Genomic DNA, 26,793 nt, shown 5'->3' on the forward strand with positions numbered 1-26,793 from the left:
CTTGGAATAGCAGGGCTTTACATTGCTCCTGCCACAGAGACCTGGACCAGGTCAGATGGGGCATACACAGGAGGGGCCATTTTGAAAAAGATTTGTCTTTGCCTGCGGCAGCCGAGAAACCCCGTCCAAGTCGGAGCTTGGGGAGGAAATTAGGACTAGTATCGAAAGGGCTGGAACCTTGAGGTTTGTGGATGCTGCAGGCAAATGAAGTGTCCCCATTAGAAGGATTTCTCCAGCACCCAACAGGAGATGGTTCTCTCTTCTCCTCTGAAATCCTTCTTGGTTTGACTGAAAGAGAAAGGCAGACAGAGCCCTTTAGCAAATCACTGAGGTGCCACTTGGGCTCTTGGTGCAATGCCAGGTCCATGGCATTTGACAGAGATCCTGGGAAAGCCCGTCACCCCCCACCCCCTGTGCACCTCCCTTCCCCTGAAGCTCTGAATGGAGGAATGGAGCAATAATAAACCCCATTCAGCCCACATGGAAACTCTGCTCTTTCTAGCACAACATTTCTTTCCCAACATTTAAGGAAACATTCCAGGGGAATAGAACTCGACTCTCTCATTGGCCAGGTCACGGCAATTGATCCACTCTGACCTGGCAGTGCGCTTCTCCAGACTAGCCCATGCCACCCATCCGCACCGCCTGGCTCTCTGTACCTGGTGACTGGGAGCTTCTGTCCCTGGACACTCAGCTCTCTCTCACCATTACTTTGCTCGGCACCAGGAGCTTCCAGATGGGCATCACAGTAAAACTGACCTTATGGACAAGGAGAGAAACGGAGAGCAACACTGGCAGTTTCAGTTGGAAGGAACAGTCCTTTGGGTCTCAGCAGGAGAGGTGGGGTGGGGATGGGGGGCAGCCTACCCATCCCAGAAGACCTTACCCCTCATTTCAGAAACCCCATGCCTTGAATCTGATCCTTTTTCTCAGAAAGGGGACCCCATGTCTCCCATGGACTCCCAACAGTCCCCCTTCCTAGTGTTCTGGGAGCTTTTTAGAGCATCCCCAAAGCCGAACCGATTCCCCATCAGATGCCCTGCTGTTGCTTTGGCCTGGTCACAGTCTGCAGAGGGCCGGGGTAGTAGGGGAGCATTACAGGACAGAGACCCCCAAAGGAATGAAAGCCACCATTACCAGATCATCCCCCAAAGTTCATCGAAGTAACAGGGAGTCCCTCTTGGGCAGCCCCACCCCTTCTGGCTTTACCACCACTATGAGTTCAGTCGACGGGCTCGGCTTGGGAGGGGGAGATGAGGAGGTGCCCTAGAAAGAGGGTCCTGTGAACGCAGCCACACGGAGAGCAAACAGGCAGGGACTGGGCTCCCGGAATGAGGAGACGGGACGTACCAATGGCCCCGGTGACTTGGTCTGAAAACCGGGAAGTGTCTTCCAAGTAGAGCCCTAGGGCTGGTTGGGGAACGTCCTGGGAGACGAGGCCAATGGTGACTTTGCCGGGGGCAGCGAGCATCAGGCGCTTTCCCTTTTCCATGGTGATCCTCAGCCTGGGAAGCAGAAGCGCGTTTTCCTGAGCAGGACCCAGACAGACAGGTGGCCAGGCAGGCTGCAGATTGGCAGCTGAGAAATCCGGGAGCGCCATCTAATGCCCACTCCTGAGACTCCTCTGCCCGCAGGGCCAGCGAGGAGGCAGGTCTGACCCATTCCGTAGCTCCCCATGCACCTTTCCTCCCCAATGGCTCCCAGAAGAGGTCCGAATGATCACTCGCTGCTGCTGTTGAAATCATAGGGACCAGGTTGACTTGGCCCTAGTCCAACTTGGCCATGGCCCAACCATTTGAATTGAAAAAAAAAAAAAAAGAAATCAAATGCGGATTATCCGAGGAAGAGGTGGGAAGCCTGGGCCTTTCCCCCAGGAAGGAGAAGAGAAGACTAAGGAGGGGTTCCAAGACCCTGAAGGATTGGACGCAGATGAGCCGCTCCCCCTGAGGAAACGCGAGAACAAATGGATTTAATTTGCAGGCCGAACAAAAGAGAACATAAGCTGAGCCAGAGAGAGGGGTGAGACACTGTCACCAGAGCTCAATAAAGTTGGCAGGTTGCAGAGAGATGCATCTCTGAAAGAAGACCAGGAAATCCAAGACCGTCTAAAATCTGGACCCTCAGTACACTCTCCTGGACTCTTCAGACTCTTCGGCCTGGAAAGACGAAGGCTGAGAGGGGACGTGATTGAAGTTTGCTAAATTATGAAAGCAGTGGCAAGGGCGGACACCCAATTATTGTTCAGCAAAGCCCACACCACTGAGATGAGGGAGCCCCCACTGAAACGCGAAGGTAGCAGTGGGGAACCACTTCTTCACCCAGCCTGTGATATTCATTCCCACAAGAAGTTATGCAGGCCAAAAGCACTGGTAAGTTCAGCAGGAGTTTGGCTAGGCTTATGGATGCAAGGTCCACAATGGAGGATAGAAGAAAAGTTAGGCATGTTTAGGGAAAGGTAAAGATATTACATGGTCCACGCATAACCATGAAGATGAATGTCCATGTCATATCCTGTTGCCACTTTTAGAGACAAAATCCTGGGCTGAACGGACAATAGGCAGGACCGAATAATGGTCTGTCTCATGGGCCCAAATTCTTATTTAAATATGACCCTAGATTATTTTATTTTAACTGCCATCAAAATGCACAGCCACTTCCTCTCCTACCCTACAGATCTCTGGGTAGTTGCAACTTTTTCTTGCATCCTACCTATTGGGGTGGTCGGGGGGAGGTGATGGTGATGGGGCCTTTTCACTACCAAGTCAGTTTTGTGGGCAGGCTTGGACCTTAAGGTGCATGGAAAGGAGACCTGGGCTGCCTCCCCCTCCCATCTGCCACCATGGGAATTAAGTGCCACCTCTGGTACAAGCAGTGGGCGGGCAGAAGCCAGGACCCATGCACTTGGAGTGTCCAAGATATCGAGAACTCCAATGCCTGCCCAAAGGCCACGGCTGCTTCATTTAGGATATCAGGAAGGCTGTGGCTGTCTGTAACCAAGGACTTTGCTGAGAGCAGTAAGGAGACTGAGAACTGCCCCCTCTCAAGAACTGTCATAGTTACTGATTTTATTTTTTTTTAATGGTAGTTGTTAAATGCTTAATATGTGCAAGGCACTGTACTAAACTCTGGGGTAGATACAAGATAATCTGATTGGACACATCTTAATCCCCATTTTACAGATGAGGAAACGGAGGCACAGAGAAGTGAAGTGACTTGCCCAAGGTCACACAGCAGACAAGTCGCAGTCAGAATTAGAACCCAAGACCTCTGACTCCCAGGCCTGTGCTCTTTCCATTAGGCCATGCTGCTTCTTTTATATTGATTTGTACTGTTGAAGTTTGAATTTGTTGCTACTGTTGTTTGTAATTTATTCTTAATGTACTATGTATTTTTCCCCCCTTTCTTAAATTGCGAGCCCCTTGTGGGACAGGGACCCTGTTTTAAAGTCCCTATCTGGTATTTATCCCAGGGCTTAGTAAGGCCAAAACAAAGGGAGTCCTCTCTTTGCACAGCATGTGATAAGCACATGGTAAACATATAAAAAATACCATAAATTTAAATTCAGATAAAATGTAGCTTGATCTTAATTTAGATAAAATGTAGCCTGATTTTTTTCAATAATCTGTCTCTACCCTATTGTACACTGAATTAAAGTTTCAATCACTTGCTTTTGTTGCATTTGCTTTGCACATTCACCAATCGTATTTATTGAGTGCTTCCTGGGTGCAGAGCACTGTGCTGACCCCTGGGGAGGTACAAGTCGGCAACATACGGAGACGGTCCCTACCCAACAGCGGGCTCACAGTCTAGAAGGGGGAGACAGGCAACAAAACAAAACATGTGGACAGGTGTCAAGTCGTCAGAACAAACAGAATTAAAGCTGAATGCACATCATTAACAAAATAGAGTAGTGGATTTATTTTACTTGTACATATTTACTATTCTATTTATTTCCCTTCAAAGCCCTACTTCTAGACTGTGAGCCTGCTGTTGGGTAGGGACCGTCTCTGTATGTTGCCAACTTGTCCTTCCCAAGCGCTTAGTACAGTGCTCTGCACACAGTAAGTGCTCAATAAATACAATTGAATGAATGAATGAATACTGAGCTCACCTCCTCCAGGAGGCCTTCCCAGACTGAGCCCCCTCCTTCCTCTCCCCCTCCTCCCCCTCCCCCTGCCTTACCTCGTTCCCCTCCCCACAGCACCTGTATATATGTATGTATGTGTGTACATACGTGTGTGTGTGTACTCTATTTATGTGTGTACTCTATTTATTTTACTTGTACATATTTATTCTATTTATTTTATTTTGTTAATATGTTTTGTTTTGTTGTTTGTCTCCCCCTTCTAGACTGTGAGCCCGTTGTTGAGTAGGGACCATCTCTATATGTTGCCAACTTGTCCTTCCCAAGCGCTTAGTACAGTGCTTTACACACAGTAAGCGCACAATAAATACGATTGAATGAATTGAATGAATGAATATCAATCAATGGTATTGAGTGCTTACCATGTGCAGAGCACCACACTAAGCTCTTGGGAGAGTATAATGCAACAGAGTGGATAGACACCTTCCCTGCCCACAAGGAACTTACAGTCTAGTGACTGGTTTCATAGTTAATGAAAACGATGACCAGAAACTAATTTTATATAGTTAGACCAGATTACCCACTGTTCTCCTTCAGTACAAGAGCTATCTTTTTGTAGCTCAAGGGAGACCGAAGAGTGTTTTGGAGAAGCAGCGTGGCTCAGTGGGAAGAGCACGGGCTTTGAAGTCAGACTTCATGGGTTCAAATCCCGGCTCCACCAATTGTCAGCTGTGTGACTTTGGGCAAGTCACTTAACTTCTCTGTGCCTCAGTTACCTTATCTGTAAAATGGGGATTAAGACTGTGAACCCCCCATGGGACAACCTGATCACCTTGTAACCTCCCCAGTGCTTAGAACAGTGTTTTGCACATAGTAAGTGCTCAATAAATGCCATTATTATGATTATTATTATTATTCCAGGAGCACCTTCAGAACTTGAGAGCTCCCCATTGGCAGGGCTGAGGGAAAGGTTGTCCCACCTGGAGGCAGAAGAAGGGGCAGCATGACTTCAGCAACTCAGCTGGTGGTTAATCAGGGCCTCAGAACCCCGGGCTCTGTTCACATTCCCTGTCCCTGGTCATTTCCACCTCTGAGGCAGAGGAAACTAGGAGAACCCTGCTTACCCGCTCATTGACAGGAAGAGCGTCCCCTTCCACATCTGAGGCGAGGTCCTTCCGTTGCGAGTCACTTCAATCTGGTCTTTGGTCACACGGACCTGCACAGGGGGCTCCTGGTAGGTGACTTCCAACCACACAAACTGAGACAATGGCGTCTCAAACTTGCCCCTCACAGTGATACCTGCAAATGTGGACATAGAACTAGCCGTGGAAGTTGGCATGAGATAGGAGAAAGAGTAGGGGAGGGGGAAGAGCGGGGAGGGGAGGGAGAAGATAGAGAGTGGATCCTATGACATAAAAAAATGGTTGAAAGCTAGAACTGGGGGGGAAGGGTGTTTATCTCACACCCTGGCTGGGAGGAGTGGAAAAGTTCTTCCAGGGGAAAGAGTTGCAGAGAGGTGGGGATCGCTAGCTGGGGGCCGGGGGAGGCTGATGCTGGGTAAGTGAAGAGGAAAGGAAGAAGGGGAAAGAGAGACAGGACTAAATGGGAGAGCCTAGAAAGGGTAGAACATACACTTCCCACCCACCTCTCCTCATTCACCTTTTTAGCTCCCCCGTCCCCCTCCCACCCACCCACTCCGCAGAGGTGGGAAGGTATTTTCTTTCTCCCATGCTCTTTTCACTCTCCCACCACCAGAGGCCAGCAGGTACAGCTGGATCCAGGAGAGGGAACCCAAGGAAGAGAGAGTGGTTGGCTACCAAACCAGGGGATCCCCGGGATTTGGAACCCCCAGACTCTTCAAGCTCGTGGGGAGGGGGATCTCAGACCCGGTGGAAGACTCCAAGGCAAAGGCAGGATTTCGAAGGTTTACAGGGATGTAAGTAGCCACTGGAAAAGTGTCCAGAGGTAGGAGGTGGACAAAACAAGATGAAAAGAGGAGGGGAGTGTGTGGCTCTTGGCAGTTACATCATTTTCCACCCTGTCACTACACCCCTTCCTCTCACCTTGAATGGGGTCAGTGATCAGGTCGAGTGGGGCCTCGGATGAACTGAGGACATTCAGACACAGGACGTCGCTGTGGCCCGGCAGGGGCAGGATAAAGTGAGCGGTGTCTTTCACTGAGACCCCTGGGCAGAGCCGAGCAGGTAGGGGAGAGACAGAAATGTTAGTGGAATAGGGGTTCACAGGACCGGTTGGGAGTTGGGTGGGGAGGTATTGTACTGGGAATGGGAACTCCTAGAGAGAAATACTAACAGAGCTGGTCCTCCACCGACTGCAGAGGCCAGGTCAGGCCCCACAGCTCCTTGAAGAGCTCTCTGGGGGGGGGGGGGGGGGGGGGGGCGCGGTGAGAGGAGTGCAGGAGGAGAGAAAATTGGTGGGATCCAGAGCCTGGAGTTTGGGCTCTGAGGGGGGGATTGGAGGGGAGGAAAGGAGCTCCTTTCTCATCTGGGCCAAGGTACTGGTCTCACTCACCAGTAGGAGTGCTGGTCGTAAAAACTGAAAGAACAGAACGAAAGAGGTTAGGGTGTGGTTGGCTGTCTCTTCCCCCACCCCCAAAACAAAATTTGAATACATAAGTGTGGGCAGGGAATGTGCCTACCAACTCTTTTATACTGTTGTACTCTCCCAAGAGCTTAATACAGTGCTCTGCACACAGTAAGTGCTCAATAAATATGATGGATTGATTGATTGAAGAGGCAAAACTACTTGGAATAAGTTCCTTGTGGGTGGGGAACGGTCTACCAACTCTGTTGTACTCTCCCAAGTGCTTAGCTCAGTGCTCATCACACAGTGACTGCTCAGTAAATACCATTGAATGAATGTGAGCTGGTAAGAGTCGGAGGGACGAGTGTATGCATGTCCCCACGCTGGGCTAAACCCTAGCTCTTTTCCCTTAAAACATCTCAAACCCAGGTGTTTTAATGGACTTAGTGTGGCCAACTCCCTTTACAATCAGACCAAAAAGGGAAAGACGAACAGTAAATTGTGAGACTATTTCAGGATTGGCTGAAAGCTATATGGATGTGTTTGTACAGATGTGAGCTTTTATCTGGCCACATCTCCTGATTGACCCAGAGTGAGCCCCACTGTAAGAGTAGCTAAAGCTGAATTGCTGAACTGTACTTTCCAAGTGCTTAGTACAGTGCTCTGCACACAGTAAGCACTCAATAAATACAACTGAGCGAATGATTGAATTAATAAAGCAAATGTTCCACATCCCCATAACTGGCTCTGCCCACACTGTAACACAGACATCTTCATGTAGACACATCCACGGGCCCCCTCATGCACACACACTCATTCACATAGGCACCACTTCTTCATTATTCCCCCTCCCCCCTGCCGCGCGTGCGCGCGCACGCACACACACACACACACACACACACACACACACACACACACACACACAGTCTATCCTGGGCTAGGCATATTTTTTGTTTTGGTGCCTCAGAGCCTGCCCTAGGTCTCAGCACATCCATCTGGCTGAGCGACACCATTTCAGGATTTTCCTACTCTCTGTTGCCCTAGAAACACTGATGTCCCCAAAAGGGCTTCTCCCTTTTCCTATATCTTCCTTTTTCTCTGCTCCTCTTTCTTTGGCCCCACCCACATCCTGCCTGAGGTCACCAGGTGTTCGGTGACCATATCTTTCAGCTCAAGAGTCTCCCCCGGTGGTTTGCAGAGAGAGAGGCTTCCCGTCAGGATAGGTCAGACTGGGATGCAGAGGGCCAGGTCCACCAGAGGGGCTATTACACAGATTAGGCCTGGACTAGGAGGGACCAAAACAACGTTTTCTATCATCAGGGCTAGAGGAAACCCCCCAGAGTCAGCAAGATTTCAATCAATTTATGGCATTTATTGAGTGCGTACTGTGTGCTGGGCACTGGACTAAGCAGTTGAGGGAGTTGTACTAAGCGCTTTGAGGGAGTACACTACAACAGGGTTGGTAGACACAATACCGGCCCTGAAGGAGTTTACCATCTCATCCTAACCCAACTGGATTACTGCATCAGCCTCCTCTCTGATCTCCCATCCTCCTGTCTCTTCCCACTTCAATCTATACTTCACACTGCTGCCTGGATCATCTTTGAGCAGAAACGCTTTGGGCATGTTACTCCCCTCCTCAAAAATCTCCAGGGGCTACCAATCAACCTACGCATCAGGCAAAAACTCCTCACTCTCGGCTTCAAGGCTCTCCACCACCTCGTCCCCTCCTACCTCACCTCCCTTCTTTCCTTCTACAGCCCAGCCCGCACCCTCTGCTCCTTGGCCGCTGACCTCACTGTGCTTTATTCTCGCCTGTCCCGCCATCGACCCCCGGCCCACACAATGCCCATGCATGGCCCCTGGCCCACGCAATGCCCTCCCTCCGCACATCCGCCAAGCTAGCTCTCTTCCTCCCTTTAAGGCCCTACTGAGAGTTCACCTCCTCCAGGAGGCCTTCCCAGACTGAGCTCCCTCCTTCCTCTCCCCCTCCTCCCCCTTCCCATCCCCCCCGCCTTACCTCCTTCCCCTCCCCACAGCACCTGTATATATGTATATATGTTCGTACATATTTATTACTCTATTTATTTATTTTACTTGTACATATTTATTCTATTTATTTTATTTTGTTAATATGTTTTGTTTTGCTGTCCGTCTCCCCCTTCTAGACTGTGAGCCCACTGTTGGGTAGGGACCATCTGTATATGTTGCCAACTTGTACTTCCCAAGTGCTTAGTACAGTGCTCTGCACACAGTAAGTGCTCAATAAATACAATTGAATGAATGAATGAATGAATCTAGTGCGAAATGGTGAGATTGTTAAATTGCAATATCCTTGAGGGCAAGGAATGAGTGAAATGGTGTACTCTCCCAAGTGCCTAGTTCAGTGCTCTGTATGCAGTAAGGGAATCAATAAATGCTATTGATTTAAGCAGGAATGGGGGTAGCCAGTAGTCAGGGGATGAAGGCAATGCTATGTTGCGGGGAGGGGGGGGGTGTCTCTTGGGGTTTCAATTGAACACTCACCTCTTAAGAAATAATGCTCTGACTCCAAGGCTAAAGACAGAAACAAAGCATGAGTTGGGGGAGCCAAAGCCTCCCTAGACAGGAAAAACAGCTCTCAAAAGGTCATTCTGTCCAGCCCCCTGCATCCACATAGGATTGTACCTCTCCCAATCTAGAAAGCTGGCCTAAAGACCCCCAGGGAAAGGGATTCCCCAACATTCTTGGTCCCTCATTTCCATGTTTTACACCTTGCACAATCAGGGAGTTCTCCCTTACCAGAGGCTCCAACTCCATGGGCTTGATATCACGAGGTGGAGCTTTTGGGGCAGGGAGGGCAGCCAACCTCTACCCCCTAGGAGCCAGAAAAGGGCCAGAGATGGAGCTGTCTGTTTCCCTTCTTGTCCCCTGCTGATAGGTTTTGGTCTCCAACTTGGGCTAAAGGCTATTCTTGCTCCCAGCTCTGACACCCCATGACGATGAGCCACCTGGAGTTGCTGTCAAAGCTGTATAAGCTGGAACAGTGCCTGTGCTGCTTCCCGACCTGGAGCCACTGCTGCCCTCCCATTGCCATCATCAGCAAGGGGCAGTGGCTGTGGCTCGGCTGGCCTATGCTGGGCTCACCGTCTCAGGTGCCAGGGCTGGGGGTGGGAGGGATGAAGGGAACCTCTGGCCCAGCCACGCAGCCCAGTGAGGATATGCTAAATGGTTGCGGTGGAGGAGCAGGAGGAGGAGGAGGAAGAGATGGAGAGGTTCAGAAGAAGTAAGAGACACCATCTCAAGTGCCTTTTTACCTTCCTCTCCCTTCCTCCCTCTTTTCCTTCCTCCTCTTTCCTACCTCTCCCTTTTCCACTCTTCCTCCTTCCCTTTTTTCTCCCCTTGCCCCTTCAAGACCCCACTTATCCACCCTAATATCTCTCTCGTGTTCACAGCCCTGAGTCCCATATGGCCCAGGGACTGTGTCCAACCTGATTATCTTTGGATCTCTCCCAGTGCATCTTACAGTGCTTGGCACACAGTAAGCACTAACAAAGACCACAATTATTATCATTACTTTTATTATTATATTTAATCTCCCAACCCCATGCCTGACTGGAAGCTGTAGTCCTTGCTCCTGTCCTGTCTTCTCTGGGGAGGGTCCCCAAGGCTTTGGGCCCTGCCATAGTTGGCACCCCTTTGGACACGAAGACCCATAAGACCTCCCCACACCTATCCACCCTAGTTGCAGTGAAGTGGGGGTCAATCATTTAAGGCCCAGGGGTACAGGTCCCTGCCATCATCCACATCTCCCCATATGCCGGGCCAGTACTGAGCCAGCAGAAAGGAGATAGAGGAGGAGAAGAAGTGGAAGGGGAGAAATCACTCTCTCATCCCCACCCCGCCACCACCCTCCCAGTTCTATTCCACTTCCCAGCTGAACAACAGTGGTGGGAAGCGGGGTAAGGTCAGGAACAAGGCTACGTCTTAGATGAAGATAAGCCTGAAGATATTAAGGAAGGACCCATTCTAAGGCAGCCTCCCCAACCCCTCGAGCATATCTCCTTTTAACCAAGTGTCGCCTCTTCCTTGAAGCCTTCCCAGATTGATCATCTCCAAGCCACACTGATCACTACTCCCATCCCAGGGCTGAGGGCCAGTGCTGAGTTTATTTTCACCTGCGTAACTTACCAACATCCATCAAGCTCCCAGGAACTGCTGGTCTGGCTAACCTCCTCGGTCCTTCTGGTCCCCTGTTCCGCAACCTGAAGCTACCTGCTGAGGTGGGAAGGCCAGAAGAGTCCTCTCCTGCAGGCCCCCACGCTCTGGGTGCTCAAGACCACAAGGAGGTGCTCAGTGTAAAATTGCTTTAAGGATCTGGAACCAGATCTATCTCTGGCTTCCAAATCCAGCTGTGAACACTGGCAATGGCATGAACCCTCACAGTCCCTCCTGTCAAAGCCCCTCCCTTTTCCACCCTTCATTCCTCCAGGTCCTCATCAGGTATAATAGGAGAGGTAGGACCCCAGGGTGTGGGGGATGGGGGGCTTCTGCTTTCTCTCTTCCTCCTCTTTTACCAAGAACATTCCAGCTTCACCTACCTGAGTGATACTGAGGGCTTGAAGAGCTCCCCTTGGTCAGCAAAAGGTTGGCTAGGAAAGAACACAAGAGGAGTCAGATGCTTCCCGGGGAAGAAGCCAGGAGGGAGTGGGGAGGGAGACGAGGAGTAGGCAGTTGTGCCAAGTGGGATCCCCTGACTCTCGGAGATGCAGTGATCTTGGCCATGAGGATGGGCAAGCCTGAAGTGGATGGGTGGGAGGGAAGGAGGGGAAAGGGAAAGTTCTCAGAACCCCATATTATTGCCACAGTCCCCGTGCCCCATGACTATTGCCCAGCTTGGAGGTTTACCACTAGACTGTAAGCTTCTTGAGGGCAGGGATCAAGTCTAGTTACTCTATGGTATTCTCCCAAGCACTTTGTACAGTGCTCTGCATAGACTAAGCCCTCAATAAATGCGATTGATTGATTGATTGATTGATTGATTGTGGAGATGGGGGCCAGTTCAGTGAACCATAGGGTGGAGTGGTCACACATCACTTCCATTAGTGCAATCCATTCCCTGAGGATGATGGGCAGTGATATGGGAAAAGACAAGAAATGGTGGGGGGCAGGATTTCCCCTATCCCTAATCTATTTTAATGTCTATCTTGCCTCCTAGAATGTAAGCTTCTTGCGGGCAGGGATCACATCTATCAATTCTGTTGTATTGTGCTCTCCCAAGTGCTTGGTACAGTGTTCTGCACATGGTAAGTGTTCAATAAATGCCACTGATTGAATGACCCCAAACATCCAGTATAGTCCTGCTGTTTGTTTCTGACTCTAATTTATTCTGTTATTTTTGTTCCTCAGATTGTCTATCCTTCCCAGTTTAGACTGTGAACCCAAAGTAGGCCATGGTTGATGCTTATGAGAAGCAGTGTGGCTCAATGGAAAGAGCACGGGCTTTGGAGTCAGGGGTCATGGGTTCAAATGCTGGCTCCACCAATTGTCAGCTGTGTGACTTTGGGCAAGTTACTTAACTTCTCTGGGCCTCAGTTACCTCATCTGTAAAATGGGGATTGACTGTGAGCCCCCCTTGGGACAACCTGATCACTTGTAACTGCCCCAGCGCTTAGAACAGTGCTTTGCACACAGTAAGCGCTTAATAAATGCCATTATTATTATTATTATGATGTCTGAATCAATGTCTGTGCATTTTTATTGAGTTTGGTACAGTGCTTTGCACACTGTAAGTGCTTACCAAGTATTACTATTAATGCCCGATTGATACCACCACCCCCTCTCGTCTCTGCCATCCCAGGCAGGGGAGGTCAAAGTGCCTCTGTTTTGCCCCACATCCACCATCTCTCTCTCTGTGTATCTCTTTGCCTCTCTCTGTCTCTCAGTTCTCCCTATCTGTTTCCGTCTCTCTGTCTTTCTCAGCTCTCTCTGTCTCTGTCTCTCACATTTCTCTGTCACTCTCAGTTCTCTCTTTCTGTCTCCTTCTCTTTGTCTCTGTCTCTATCTCTGTCTCTCTCTCTCTCTCACATGCACACACACAAACACACACTCACACACTCACAAGAAGGTGCTTGAAAGTGACTTTTCTGCAGGAACATCCTGGAGTTAACCCTCTGAGATACTCCTCTTCCTCTACCTGGAGGGAGATGATCTAGTTGGTAGGGGGTTGGGGGAAATAGAGGAATGATTACATTTCCAAAAGTGATGTCCACTGGGTCCTGGGGCTGATTGAGATGATCCTTCCTGGGTCCTCATTCCAGTTCTGTCTCTGGTTCACTCATATCCTTCCCTGGGAATGTGGAACTCTCCCTGTCCCTGGTTCCACCCGCAAATCTACACCACCAGGCAGGCATACGATTTCCCAGTATTTCATCTGATTGGCCCAGCTCCCAGTGAGCACTGGGGTCAGGTCTGCTTCATGTTCCCAGTAGCCCTCAGCAAGATTGGGATCAGGTGCTCATTACAGCCCTCTACCATGGGAGAAATCCCAGCCTAGGGATAGAGTTCCCTCAGAAAGGACTCTTCTCCAACTCCAGATCTTTTGGCCTTCACCCTTCTCCGTGTATCCTCAAAGTCGCTTAGAGAACAACCAAGTGAGTTTAAAACAGTGCCCTGCATATTTCAAAGGATACTAGGTATTAGGGACTTGATCGATAATGAGGTAAAATGATACCCGCATGCTCAAAATATCAAATACAAGTTACATGGTTTTCTTTCAAAAGCATTCCCACAGCTGAACCTCAGATTAGGTATATGTATGGGCCACCATTCATAAATGATTAAAACAAAGATCCAAAGTGGATGATTTTCCTGCTGTAGCTACTCAAATAGGCCCGAAACCACAACTGAAGTATCAGTCTCATTATTTTCTGAAACCCCTCCCATAACCACACTGGCCATTCACTTCAGATTGTGAGCTGAGGAGAGGAATCACTCAAAGCCAGACAGCTGTGGCACCTGCCCTCTGAGGCCCCTTCCCAAATACTGAGTCTCCTACTAGTATGGAGAGGGGGAGGCAACTCACCAGGATGAAACCTGGAGTCCACTTGCTCATTATCTAGAAAAAAAAAAGACACAAATCAGTGCAAGCCTGTAGCCCCTTCTTTCCCAGCAGCCTCTCTTCGGTGTGAATGTGGTGAGGAGAGGGGAACAAGATGGTGCTGGAGCCCTTTCCATCAGACAGGTGGAGAATGCCATTAGCAATTCCTCTGCACCCTTGGATAGAAAATGTCCAGCCAGTAGGCTTCTTGCAAGGCCCCCACCCTCAACAGCCCAGACTGGGTTTGGGACTGAGGAATTCTAGCCTCTCCTCAGGGGCTGAAAGCAAGAGCTCAGTTTCTCCTTTCCATTCTCATCACCTTCTCCAAACTCCCCCATGCCGGCCAGAACAGCCACTGAATACTGAGGCCTGGGTCCTGTTCCCATGCCAGGATGGGGGTCTTGCAGCTTTGAGAGAGGTTTAAGTGGGACAGGAGAGGGGAGCTTTGAAAAAGAATTATGCATAGAGCATGGAACTGTAAGTTCCTTATGGGCAGGGAGCATGTCTGCCAACTCTGTTGTATTGCATTCCCCCAGGTGCCTAGTCCAGGGCTCTGCACACAGTAATGCTCAATAAATACTATTGATTGGGAAAGGCAGGGGTGGGTAGGAGGAGAAAGGTTGCCTCCCTGAGAGGTGGCTGTCAGGAGGCTCTGATCTCAGCGCTCACCAGATTCAGAAGGCTTTTCGGCCAACTGGACCTCATCTTCGGTGCCTGGCTTGGTGACCACCATGGACGTGAGAGGGGTGACGAAGCTGAAGTTCAGGGACAAGGCCAGAGCTCGGGCTTCCAATTTCGTCCGCTCTTCTCCTGTGGCTGAAACACTAAGCGTTTGGAGCCATCAGTGCTCACCCTAGCCCCTGTGACAGCTTCCCTGTCCCCTGTTGGGAGGTATGGGTTGCATTGTTGACCGAGAATGAGAATGCAGGCAGGAGGAAGCCTGGGTCTAGTCCCCTCTGAAACCAGCTAGCCACATTATCCTGAGGAACAGGAGCGAGTTTGGACAATGTGATTTGGACCCTGGAATCCCATGGCCCATTGTTCTGGGTCTGGAACAGAAAACTGCACTTTCTCAAACACCGTTGGAAGCACCCCACCCATCTCCTAAAAGACTCCAGTGGCTCCTCATTGCTTCTGGCATAAAAACCAAAGCTTTTGATCATCAGTTACAAGCCTCTCCCTCAGCTGGCTCCTACTCTATCCTCTTCTCCTTCCTCCACCATGGAACGTTCTCCCTCTCAAGCTGGCCAAACAACATTCCTACCTGCCTACTTCCAGGGGGCATGCTTCGATTAACCCTCCTTTCACACCTTGGTCATGCCATCCCCTCAGCCACTCCAAGCATTCTTAGATAGCGAGCTGTTTACTTATTAACTCTGGTATTTTTGTTCATCTGTCTACTTGTCCTCCTTGTTAGATTATTAATTCCCTGGGGGCAGATATTTCATTTCCTATTTCTTCTATAAGTCCCTAAGTGTCTAGTTCTGCACTCTGGACCCAGAAAGGGTGATACAGATACCACACTGGTTTCAGTGGTGGTTCATCTCTGGGTGGTGTTCAATTGCTCGGCCACCTCAGAAACCACTGACCATGAGCTGGGAGCTCATTTCCGATCTCTCAGGGGGTGAGTGGGGTGGTGGTGGTGGTGGTGGTGGTGGTGGTGTGTGTGTGTGTGTGTGTGTGTGTGTGTGTGTGTGTGTGTGTGTGTGTGTGTGTGTGTGTGTGTTTGGGGGGGGGGGGGCGGTACTCCCTTTCAACCTCTTAGAATATTTCTTGGGTGATTGCTTCTTCCTGGAAAGGGCTCTGTCTCAGGGGAAGTTGTGTCACAGGAAGGTTAAGGAAACTTACGCTTTCTCCAGCAGCTGCTGGATCGTCAGATAGGCCCACAGCCTCTCCATGAAGCTGCCAAAAATGTACTTCTGCTTTTGAAACACCTTCTCCTTCTCAGCCACATTGGCTTCCGCTTCGAATGTTAAGTTCTTGCCATTCTGTGGGAGAGGGATGGGAATGGCGAATGCGGTCCTGGTCAGCTGGGCTTTCCTGGAGCTCCAAGTCTCCATGAATGGAATCCCAGGACCCAGCACCATAGCCCTACTGCAAACAGGGCCTGAGCTGTAGGGTTCAGTGTGAGTGAGCAGGTGGGAAGGAGGGTGAGTCATCAGTAAAGTGACCTCAACATGCCAGTACTTCCCATACGTCTCCCCTGATCTTCACTGAGTGTCGGCTTTCGCCTCTCAATACCTTCCCCTGCCCTCATCTCTGTCGGGCTGGGAAAGCAACCTGGCTCTTCACCTCTCTGGCTGAGGATAGCTCTACCTGTGGAACAGGTGGCAGGGTCAGAGCCACTAGAAGCAGAGGACCCTAAAAATATCAGAAGTTCACGGGACCACAAACAGGTGGGTGGAGCTGGAGGAGATGGGTGGGGGGTAAAGGGGCTTGCAGGTTTGTAGAAAAAGAGGCTAGCTGGGCCTTGGGGATGACTGGGAGTTGGGCTGGAGGTGCAGGGGGAGAGAAGAGGATGGGAGTGAACATGGGGTCCTCTATGGCTCAGGGGCAGGGAAATAGCTGTTTTGCCCAAGTGGGAGGCTCACCGACTGGCCTTTGATTAGAACCGACAGCTTCTCTTGCTCTTTATTGTGGAGTTTCCCAGCCACTACCAGCTCAGAGCCTTTGAAGAAGAGATTGAAGTTGTTCTGTGACAGCTCCAGAACAGTGTTATCTTGAAACTCAAACTCCACGTGCTTCAACAATGGTGTGGCCACCTCCTGATAGAAATCCTGGAACAGGAGAGAGGGAAAAAAACGGTGAAACCCAAATCCAGCAGAGAGAAGTTTGCTCGGTCTTGCAGTCAGCCATCGCAGTCACATTCTCCTATAGACCTATAGGAAGAATGGGCTCAAGAAAGATCCTGGGTGGGGAGTCCGGGGAGCGTGGAAGGCCGAGCTGGTTCCACATGCATGTGGGATGATAGGTTCTTGTTTTTCTCCCCTAGGCCAGGTTACCCATCGATTGCTTCAATATTGCTTTTAATAGTGTCCCCCATGGGGCAACCACAACACAGCTCCCCCAAGCCTCCCGTGGCCACTGAGGGTGACAGAACCCTGGGCTGGATGGCCCATGGGCCTGAGCCAGGATTGGCATTGCATGCCTGGGCTTACATTCGGGTTGAACTCTGACCTGGAGTTGCAGGGCTGCGTCCGAATCCTCATAGATGCGACGGGCCAGCCCGCTGTTGTCCAGTGCCATCTTCTCCAGGAAGGAATAACTGACATCAAAGCCAAAGCCGAGGCAGAATAGGGCATACTTGCCATCCAGGCTTCTCTGTATATTTTGCTGAATGTTCTCGGGGTTAGTTTCACCTGAGTGAATTATTTTGTACAGAAAAATGTGAACCTCATTTGGTTAAATTCAGGGACAGGAGCAGCAGGGCTCTGTGGGCTGGGAGTTCTGAACCTGGCTCAACCCCAGGGTGACTTGTCCTCTGGGTTTCAGTGTCCGCATCTGTACATGGACAAACCCCTGAATGATCCACCTCCCCTGACCTTCCTGCCTGGTCTCCAGGGCTCCTGGAGGAAGAAGGAACAGAACCTTCCCCTGAAGACTAGTCTGAGGCCCAATTTCAATCCTGGGAAATGCTGCTGATATGCCTGGCATAGGTTCAACATTCTGCCCCAGAAACAGGTGTTGGAGGTCATTTCTCCACCTTATTCATTAACTGTCAATACAGAACATAGGAGTACTTTTTTTGTTAAACTAGTTCTTAGGCAAGGTTAGAGGAATTGGGGTCGTTTATTCTGGATAAGAGAAGGCTGGTGAGGTGGGGGGTGAGGGGGGTCTTGAAGAAGGGTGCTGGATAGTTGTTTGCCATGCCCTCAGTGAACCAAGAGGAAATGGACATACATTTTCATATTAGCAAGAGGGCCCAGTTTGACCTATGGAAGGACTTCTTGACAGTGAAGGTGAACAAACTACTGAGTAGGTTGGAGGTTGTGAGGGCTCCATTCCAGGAAAACTTTTAAAAGGAATCAACCCTCATCTCTCCCTGGAGACAGAGGACTGGACAGGATGAATTCTGGACACTGCTTCCAGTTCTGGGATTTGATGGATTCTAGGACTCTAAAGCTCCAACTCCTACAGGCTCCAAAGGCTCATCTTTCCCAAAGTGTCTCCCAGTCACAGTCCCGTTTCAAGCATTTAGTACAGTGCATTGCCCCTAGTGAGGGCTCAAAAATACTATTATTACTACTGATTATTATTATTACTACTGAGAAGCAGAGAAGCTCAGAGAAGCAGCATGACTCAGTGAAAAGAGCATGGGCTTTGGAGTCAGAGGTCTTGGGTTCAAATCCTGCCTCCACCAATTGTCAGCTGTGTGACTTTGGGCAAGTCACTTAACTTATCTGTGCCTCAGTTACCTCATCCATAAAATGGGGATTAAAACTGCGAGCACCCCCCGTGGGACAACCTGATCACCTTGTAACATCCCCAGCACTTAGAACAGTGCTTTGCACATATAAGCACTAAATGAGTGTCATAATCATCATTATTATTATTATTACTGATTCCAAAGAAATAACAGTGGTGTCAATTCTGGTAGAATTCATCTTCCCTTCACACTCCCACCCCACCATGCAGCCCCAATTCATTCAGCAATCTGGATTGCTTTGACCCTCTTTCGTGGAGTTTCTTGGGTGATTCTCTCCAATACAAATGAATAACTTCCATGAGCTCTTCACACCTCTGGCCCAACTGTTTTTTTTTTTTTTTAAAAAAAAATGGTATTTGTTAAGTACTATATGTGCCAGGCATTGTACTAAGTGCTGGGGGGTAGATACAAGATAATCAGGTTGGACCCAATCCATGTCCCACATGAGGCTCACCGTCTTAATCCCCATTTTACAAATGAAGCAACCGAGGCCCAGAGAAGTGAAGTAACTTTCCCAAGGTCACACGGCAACTCATGACGGAGGGGCGGGCCCAGAACTGGCATGCTGGTGGAGTTAACACAAGCCCTCTCGTCTTTCCCCTTTACTGGGGCTGACCCACTACTTACCCACGGTGGGCTCACCATCTGTGAGCAGGATGATCATAGACACACTATTCTCAGGAACCAACTCTCGCTGGTTGCTTTCATCCAGTAGGTGTATGGCTGCCAGCAGGGCCTCATTTATGTTTGTTCCTGAGGCAAGAAGAAATACAACCCCCGACCCCAGCCCTCACTATCCATTCCTTTCCTGAGGCATCTCCCCCGCTCCCTACTGCATTCCCTGAACCTGGAGCAGGGCAGAGCTTGCAAATATGGGGCTGGCTGAAGCCCATCCCACTGGAGAGTGAGGAGTCTCATCAGAGCCCAAGGGCAGAGGCTACCTTGTGTGGTTGCCAGGGACACCCCTCTCTCTCTCTCTCCCCCTGGCCAGGTCCCCAGCAACTCTCTTGCTACCAACTTGCTCAGCCCCCTGCTCCCCTCTCCAACCTCCTGAAGCTCTGATGTCCAAAACGAATTTTTTGGCGCTGCCCACGTTCTCCTGGGTGGCTTTCAGCAGAGACGGCTGCCACTGGGAAATCCGGCTGTTGAAGACGACCAAGTTGAATTGGTCTTCAGGGTTCAGGTCTCCCAAGATCTTCAGCAGAGCGTCTCGGGTCTAGGGAGGAGGAGAGAAGGGGATGGTTTGGCTCAAGTTGGCTTGGGGAGTGGAGTTTGTCTTCCCAGTGTGGCGACTTCTTTTTCAAGCATGCTCTGCTTGGATCTGTACAGGGGTTGCATTGTCACCTGACTCAAACCGGAAAACACCATCCAGAGAGGAGCTGTGAACACTGGTGCATCTTTTAAAAGATCTAGTGATGTGAACCGACTGGATGGTGAACCCGGTGGGCACTCGTAGTTCTGATGGAATGGTGTGTGGACTATGGTGGGGAACGTGGCTGTCTGTGCAGATTCAGCGCTTGGATGGGAATTGGTGCAGGGAGACGGGAGGTGGGGAAGGCAGGGCAGCCTGGAGGAGATCCCAGGAGCTCCACCCCGTCATGGACATGTGACAGACAGCTGTTTCAGACCCAGGAATATGGCACTGGATGCCTGAGGAACTCCTCCCCCTCCCCCATAAACCCTGGGCCCTCTCCTCCTGGGGAGCCAAGAGGGACACTTCACAGATGGAGACAAGAGTCCACGAAAGGGCCCAATCTCCCCTCTCCCCATCGTCACATAGCTTCAGATGCAGGGGCCTGGGGGAATCCTTACCTGTGCAATCTTCCTCCCATCCATGGAGCCGCTCTTGTCGATGACAAAGACTATGCTTTTGGGCAGCGTGGACAGGCCAGTTGGTGCAAAGTAATGTACGAAGTAGCCATTCACGATCTGAAACAGAGTTGGGGAGGGATGGTGATGGGACTATTCCTCGCCCTGCACCGACCACATCTCCAGCATTTCCCACTTCCAGCTGAGGTCTGCCTCCACTAGGCCAGGCTTCACTCTGGAGGACAATACCCTATGAATTCAGACGGGAGACCCACTGTGGCATGAAAGTAAGCAGGCTACTCTAGGAGGCTGTGGTGCCTCTGGCCTTGAAGAATTGGAAGACAGGATTGGGCAAGCATCTTTCTGGATGAAGTCTCCTGGAGGTAGAGGACTGGACTTCATGATCTCTAGGGGCCCCTATCAGCTGTCTATGAGAACCACTGGCAATTGTGAGCGCATTTAGTTTCACTTCCATCACCCAGCCCTCCATTTTGCTTTGGACTGTGCAGACTGTGGGCCAAACCAGCTTGTCCATCATGAGACCCAAGGGAAAGCCTTCCTGCACCAATTCCCATCAGCCCCCCTCGCCCCTACCCCCCATAACACTTAAACCCCTGGAGGCCCAGGCATTTGGCCCTCCCTGCTCCGCACTGCCCCTCAGAGCCACCTGGATGCCATTTTCAATCATGTCCTGGCGCACATCATAGCGCACGATGAAGCTTCCATCCAGGATGGTGTCCCCTTGACTTGGCTCCTTTGGCTTGAACAGGATGTGGGCCTGGAAAAGTAGCAGCCAGGCAAGGCAGTCAGTTTGCCCCTTTGGTTTCCCTCTCCCTGTTCAGACACCCTCTAGCCTCTTGTCAATCGTACTTATCGAGCCCTTAATGTGTGCTGAACACTGTACTAAGCATTTGGAGCAGGCACTCATGCTAGAAAGGACGGAGGGAATGTCCGGGAAAATTTAGTCTAGGTGGGGCTCGATTGGTAGGACTGTAGAACTCAGGATTGTAATGGGGCAAGAGGTACTTCAGCAGGGCTACCTTGGTTTCATTCTGGATCACAGATAAGGCATCCATCAGGTTGCTGGTCATAAAGGTGCTCTCTGTCTCCAGGAAAGCGATACCCTGAGGCTCAAAGATGTGGACATCCATCTGGAGGATGAAGAGAGGAGTGAGTGGCTGGGGGAGAGATAATGAAGCTGTTAATGGTTCTTCACTTCTGCCGTAAAAAACAGCTGACCAGAGCCAACCCACTTGAAGAGGGCGGTTAGGCAGCCAAACTATGATAGGGAAAGAAAGGCTCTTTGGCCTGGGAGAGCCAGTTTGTAATGAAGGTTTCTATGAGGAGAACTTGTTCTTCGTGTCCACTGAAGTCTGAAGAGCAATTACAGCAGGAGAGATTTGGGTCAGACAGAAGGACTTCTCGACAGTATGGAGAGGGGTTGTGGAGTCTCCAGCCCTGGAGATCTTTAAGGAAAGAAGAGAAGAGTCAGAAGGATCTGAGTCTAATCCCAGCTCCTCTACATGTCTGCTGTGTGACCTTGGGCAGGTCACTTCACTTCTCTGTGGCTCAGTTCCCTCATCTGTAAAACGGAGATTAAGACTGTAAGCCCCATGTGGGACATGGACTGTGTCCAACCTGATTAGTTTGTGTCTACCCCAGTGCTTAGAACAGTACCTGGCACATAATAAGCGTTTAACAAGTATCATAAAAAAGAGATGTCAGCTGTTTAGGATAGGACTTTAGGCCAAAGTGATCCAATTCCAAATTTGCCAAATCACTCACTGACTTTGTGGCCCTCCCCGCAAACCCGCATGCAGTTCCTTCTGTTGGCCAAGCTTTCAGCCTGTAAACAATTTAAAGACTGGTGCTTCAGGAACATGTGTGTCCACTCTCTCTTCTCTGGCATGGAGAGGAAGGGGCATAGGTCCCTACCAGTACTGCTTTTGTCCTTTTTGTGTGTCCTGGGAGCCAGGAGTGGGGGATGAGAAGAGAAGTGTAAAACGGGGGCGGGGGTGGGTGGGTGGGTGGGGGGGCAGTGGTACAGCCAAGAGGGCAAAAATCTCAGAGAAATCCCACTCAGCCTCACCTGCATTCCAAGCCCCAGAGTGGCCCTCCAGCCAAGATTGGAGGTAGGGGCCAGATGATTTCTCAGGGTCCATTTCAGCTCTGGGATTCGATGAACCCCAGCCAGCCGGTGTGGCCGTGGTCAATGTGGTTGGGGGCCTTGTTCTGGGGCTGGGAAGCCGGCAGCTCCAGAAACGGAGGGGGAACCCAACTGTGGCCCCCTCCCCTAGTGCCCCCAGTACCTGCAGGTGTTTGACAAGCTGTTTGGGTAGGATGTTCAGCAGCAGCTTGTATTTCCCCAGTTGCCGCTTCAGCAGCTCCTCGTAAACGAGTTCAAAAGTGACCTTGGCGGATGGCGCCACGTTCACCGCCACCTGGAATGTCTCCACCTTTCTCCCTACAGCTCTGGAAACAAGCAGGAGGGGACGGATAGATGGAGCAGGGGTTGGGGTTGCAGGGGCCCGGGGAAGGGATCAAGGGTAAACAGCCTGGTTTGTGGATTACGCAGTCTCCTTTGCATCACCTCCTGTCCATTTCACTGTTCTTTTGCCCCTTGCAGGAGAAGGGGGAGAACAAAAGTAGAAAGCCCTCCTCCCCCTCCCCTATGGCCTGTATCCATCTGCCTGGGCAAGAAGCAAACTAGCAGTGAAATGTGCACCAGGAGAAACAAACAAAAGAGGCTGTGTGTTGAAATGGGAAGGAACTAATCCAAATGGGAGGGAAATAACCAGGGCTTTATCCCTAGCCCAGGCACTTACTTGACCAGACCAGCACTCTCCCCTCGGGATACAGCTGTTTTGTACTGCTCTTGAGCAGCTGCCTTCTCCTTGATATTCCCTGGGTACGTAACCCCATCGATGAGCCTGAGAAATGAGGGAACAAACTCCAAATCACTGACAATCAATCAATCAATTGTATTTATTGAGTACCTACAGTGAACAGAGTGCCACGCCAAGCACTTGGGGGAGTACGAAAGATTTAGAAGACACAATCTCTGCCTTAAAAGACTTTATAATCCAATGGGTTCACAGTCTGCCACTTAGTGGGGGGATAGGGAGTGGGAAGAAACTAGAGAGGAGGAAGGGTCTGAGTGGGGTTGAAGGGGAGGTGGGGGGTCGAGGAGCCCAGGATGGGGAGTGGATGGGGTGGAAGTGGGAGCAGAGCTGGAAGATTTAAAATTTTCAGGTGCCTTCCGATCCCTATTGAGCAGTATAGTCAAGAGCCCGCTATAAATTGATCAAACTGCCAATCAGCACCAATAGCTACGGGGATATCAATAGCTCAGGCCCTTTTTCTGGGGCAGGACATGAAGCAAGGTGCCAACCCTAATGGTGCCGAGGGTATGGGCACCTGGAAGCATCCTTTCCATTACTGGCTTGAATTTAACTCTGGCCTGTGGCCTCGGCCATGGCCAGGGTGGGGGAAAAAGGAAGACTTCTGCCACTGAGTCGAGATTCCCAGACCAATCCCCTGTTTCTGAGTTCAGGCCCGCCCCCACAGGTGCGTCTAGGCTCCAGAGGGGGTCAAAACTCAGGACAAACAAGCTGCCTGTTTTGCGGGGAGGAGTCCAGAGAGGGCAGGGAGGGAGAGAAGGAGAAGAAGGAGGAGGAGGGAAGGAGCCCTACATGGAGTAGTTGGTGATGAATGCTGTCTTGGGCAGCTCCACTTCAAAGAGGGCCTCTTTGGCTTCATTTGCCCTGTTGACCACCCGGCTGGTAATGACTGTGTGGGCAAAGCGTGAGGTCACTCTAGAGTCCAATTTCAAGCTGTAGATGTCTATTCCATCCTGGATGAGGTGGGGGCGAGAGGGAGGCGGGGAAAAGGAAATCAAAATGGCAGTGAAAACGGCAACTCCTCCACTTCACTGGGCCCACCCTTGTGCTGCCCCTCAAAGGCTCACCCCCAACCCTCGAGAAGCTGGAAATGGATTCAGCATAGGATGAACCCAGAGAAGTCCCCCTCCTGAGATCCCAGGCCCCTCCAACAGGGTCGGGCGGGATGATGCTCAGGGTCCCAACTCCCGAGTGGAGCTTCCAGGAGTAGAGTTCCTGGAGATTGAGGTCATCATCTGGGGGTGAGGTTGAGGTCAGAAGTGCTGCTGCTCCTTACCTCCTCTCTGGAAAAGTGCAAGGCCAGTAGCTTTCCCCACAAGTCAGCAGGCAAATCTGACCCTGTCCCTTCCCTGGTGCCCTACGAGCATCCTGGGTGGCTCTCATCTGAGCTTAACCCCAGGGAAAGAGCTTCAGGGCTGGGAGCCAGTACCTTTGGGCTTCACTGTGGCTCTGTCCCTGACACTTTGGTGGCCTTAACCTCACCGAGCCTCAGTTTCCCCATCTGTGAAATGTGGCAAATCCTTCTTTCCACCCAGGCTGCCCTATGGGGCCAAGGTTAGTCGCTTTGGGATTTTGGATAGAAAAGTTTAAAGAGAGCCTGGGGTTACCACCCTTCTCCCATTGGCAGAGCAGTAAACTTGCTCCAGCCAGGTGGATCAAGACCTGGGCCCTCAGACTTTATCTGGCCCCACCCCTGGCTTTCCCCAGTAAGCCGCAGGTCGGGTAATTTGTGTTTCTATACAGGTGGGCTTAGGGTGCAGGGGCAAAACGGTATCTGGGCAGGTCTCTGTGTAGATAACACAAATGAGTTATTGACCCAATGTAGACAAGTACGTAGGTGAGAAGCCCTCTTGGCCAGCTCAGAGGGTGAGTGGGCAGCAGAGGGGGACTCTGGCCTCTAGGCACGTGACTGATAGAGCCCCCTACCCCCACCCCACTGGGACAGAGTTCTCAACTTGGCTTCCAGCTTCCTATAGGTTATTTTACTTCTGCAGGGGGCTGTGCAACCAGCCCTGGCCATGGACCAGTGGCCTTTGCCCTGGGCGTTTCAGGCTGCTTAACCCTTTCAGATGCTGCTGCTATCTGGAGCGCTAGACAACCCAAATGCCCTTGAGAAGTAGAGGAATTGCCCAGACCCATCCTGCTAATGCCCTTGGGGCCCTGTGCTGGGCTGGAGCTTAAAGAAGGGGCAAGAAGACCGGGCTTGGCCAGACAGACACCCAACTGGGCCCCTGGGATGGATGCAGAGATGTGACTGCAAGTGAGGGGATCTGTGTTTGGCCTTTGCTGAGCTGTGAGCCTCCCCATCTTCTCTGGTGGAACCTTGACTATGGTCTGGCAAGTGCAGGGGGTGGGGGGGCAGGGGGAACATCCTGTTGCTTTTGTCCATATTGGTTACCAGAGATACTGTCTTGGGGTAGGGCGTGAGGTCACGCAACCATGTGCCTCCCCCTCTAGACTGTAAGCTCACTGTGGGCAGGGAATGGGTATGATGATGATGATGATGGCATTTATTAAGTGCTTACTATGTGCAAAGCACTGTTCTAAGCACTGGGGAGGTTACAAGGTGATCAGGTTGTCCCACAGGGGGCTCACAGTCTTAATCCCCATTTTCCAGATGAGGTAACTGAGGCACAGAGAAGTTAAGTGACTTGCCCAAAGTCACACAGCTGACAATTGTCAGAGCCAGGATTTGAACCCATGACCTCTGACTCCAAAGCCCGTGCTCTTTCCACTGAGCCACGCTGCTTCTCTCGTGTTTATTATATCTTCCAAGTGCTTAGTTCAGTGCTCTGTATACAGTAAGCACTCAAATATGATTGATTCATTCATTCAATCATATTTATTGAATGCTTACTGACTGACTGACCGACTGACTGATGGAACTAGAGTGACAGGGGAGCAGGCCCACCATCAGCCATGTTGCTGCTTAGCTGGAGAGCACAGAGCTAAAAATGGAGCTGGGAGGGAAGCGATGGGGTGTGGAGTCTGTGAATCTGCAGTGTCTCAGGCATGGATCCACCCAACCACTGCCCCGCTCTCTGGGCTTTAAGGATAACGACAAGCAGCAACAGAAACACATGACAATTACTGTCCCATAACCTGCCCTGCACGAAGTCCCTCAACTGCCCCTTTTCTCCCCTCTCTTCAACCTCCTTCCCCATTTGTCTGGGCTGGTGTGGGAGGGTTGGAGGGGGTGGGGGGGGCAGAAAGTCCCTGCCTAGAGGTAGGGGCAAGACAGGCACTCAGGACTGTGTCCCATCCTTAACAACCATGGGCATGCCCTGTGAACAGACCACCCACTGGCTGGCATCCCTGACAGTTGCTCCCCCACTACCCCTCTCCAGGGTCTCAGCATGGTGCTTCAAAGGTCCCACTGTGCTAAGAGGTCAGACACTGGGGGTGGGGTCCCCTCCCTTCCTTTGGGAAGTTCAGGAAACGTTGTCCCACTGTTTTCCCTCCAGGGTTGAACCCCGACAAGGCCAGACGCCGCTCCCCCTGCCATCATCTCACAGACTTCCAGGGGCCGTTCCCATCCCCAAGATCCTCCCCCTCCATTGTGGAGGGAAGGCAGCCTCACCCACTTCATTGGGGGAGGTGGGAGACAGGGAGAGAAGACGACATCATACCTGGTGGTCAGTTCCCTGGGCCGGCAGCATCAGGGCCCCCAGGAGTGAGGCGAGGAGCAATGCGGTGCAGGCTTGGGCTCCCATCTTAGCTGTGACAGGCCCAGGGGATGCGTTGGGATTTAGGGGCCTCAGTTAATCAATAACTCCACCCCTTCTGGGAAGTTGGTTAACCTGATATTTACAGACCAAATGCGTAACCCCAGATAAGCAAGGCCTTAGATTGGAAGAGGAAATCCACAGTCAGCTATCTAAGACAGCCTGGCCTCCTTCAAAGAGTATAGTACTCTGTTCTCTCTGGTTGGAGCCTCTGAGAAAAGTTGCAT

At 51.0% G+C, this 26,793-nt stretch overlaps 1 protein-coding gene across 7 annotated transcripts; it reads right to left on the bottom strand.

Annotated features, from left to right (window-relative positions):
- ITIH4 (inter-alpha-trypsin inhibitor heavy chain 4) lies at window positions 1-26,572 on the bottom strand. Of its 7 annotated transcripts, none has more exons than XM_038772425.1 (24): window positions 26,471-26,572; window positions 23,634-23,794; window positions 22,767-22,871; window positions 22,251-22,413; window positions 20,982-21,092; window positions 20,609-20,719; window positions 19,945-20,061; window positions 19,180-19,348; window positions 18,760-18,885; window positions 16,884-17,065; window positions 16,298-16,483; window positions 15,555-15,694; window positions 14,376-14,530; window positions 13,692-13,724; window positions 12,729-12,803; window positions 11,209-11,259; window positions 10,799-10,882; window positions 9,155-9,184; window positions 6,617-6,640; window positions 6,148-6,270; window positions 5,209-5,383; window positions 1,351-1,505; window positions 660-759; window positions 1-288 (listed from the first exon to the last, which is right to left on the bottom strand). In XM_038772425.1, exons 1-24 carry the CDS (start codon window positions 26,552-26,554, stop codon window positions 219-221), a joined length of 2,730 nt encoding a protein of 909 aa, XP_038628353.1. In that variant the 5' UTR covers window positions 26,555-26,572; the 3' UTR covers window positions 1-218. The 7 variants fall into 7 exon arrangements, with proteins under 7 accessions (XP_038628353.1, XP_038628352.1, XP_038628351.1 ...); XM_038772424.1 differs by having other exon boundaries at window positions 10,799-10,885; XM_038772423.1 differs by having other exon boundaries at window positions 10,799-10,939.
- Window positions 26,573-26,793: the final 221 nt, after the last annotated feature.

The sequence above is a fragment of the Tachyglossus aculeatus genome, chromosome X1 (assembly GCF_015852505.1).
Source record: "Tachyglossus aculeatus isolate mTacAcu1 chromosome X1, mTacAcu1.pri, whole genome shotgun sequence".
Lineage (NCBI taxonomy): Eukaryota > Metazoa > Chordata > Mammalia > Monotremata > Tachyglossidae > Tachyglossus > Tachyglossus aculeatus.

Coding starts and splice junctions, on each gene's coding strand:
- ITIH4 (XM_038772423.1), bottom strand. CDS start 26,554: ATGGGAGCCCAAGCCTGCACCGCATTGCTCCTCGCCTCACTCCTGGGG. Junction 9,185..10,798: donor TGGGAGCTTGATGGATGTTG/GTAAGTTACGCA, acceptor TTCTGTCTTTAG/CCTTGGAGTCAGAGCATTAT. Junction 289..659: donor CAGAAGCTCCCAGTCACCAG/GTACAGAGAGCC, acceptor TTTCTCTTTCAG/TCAAACCAAGAAGGATTTCA.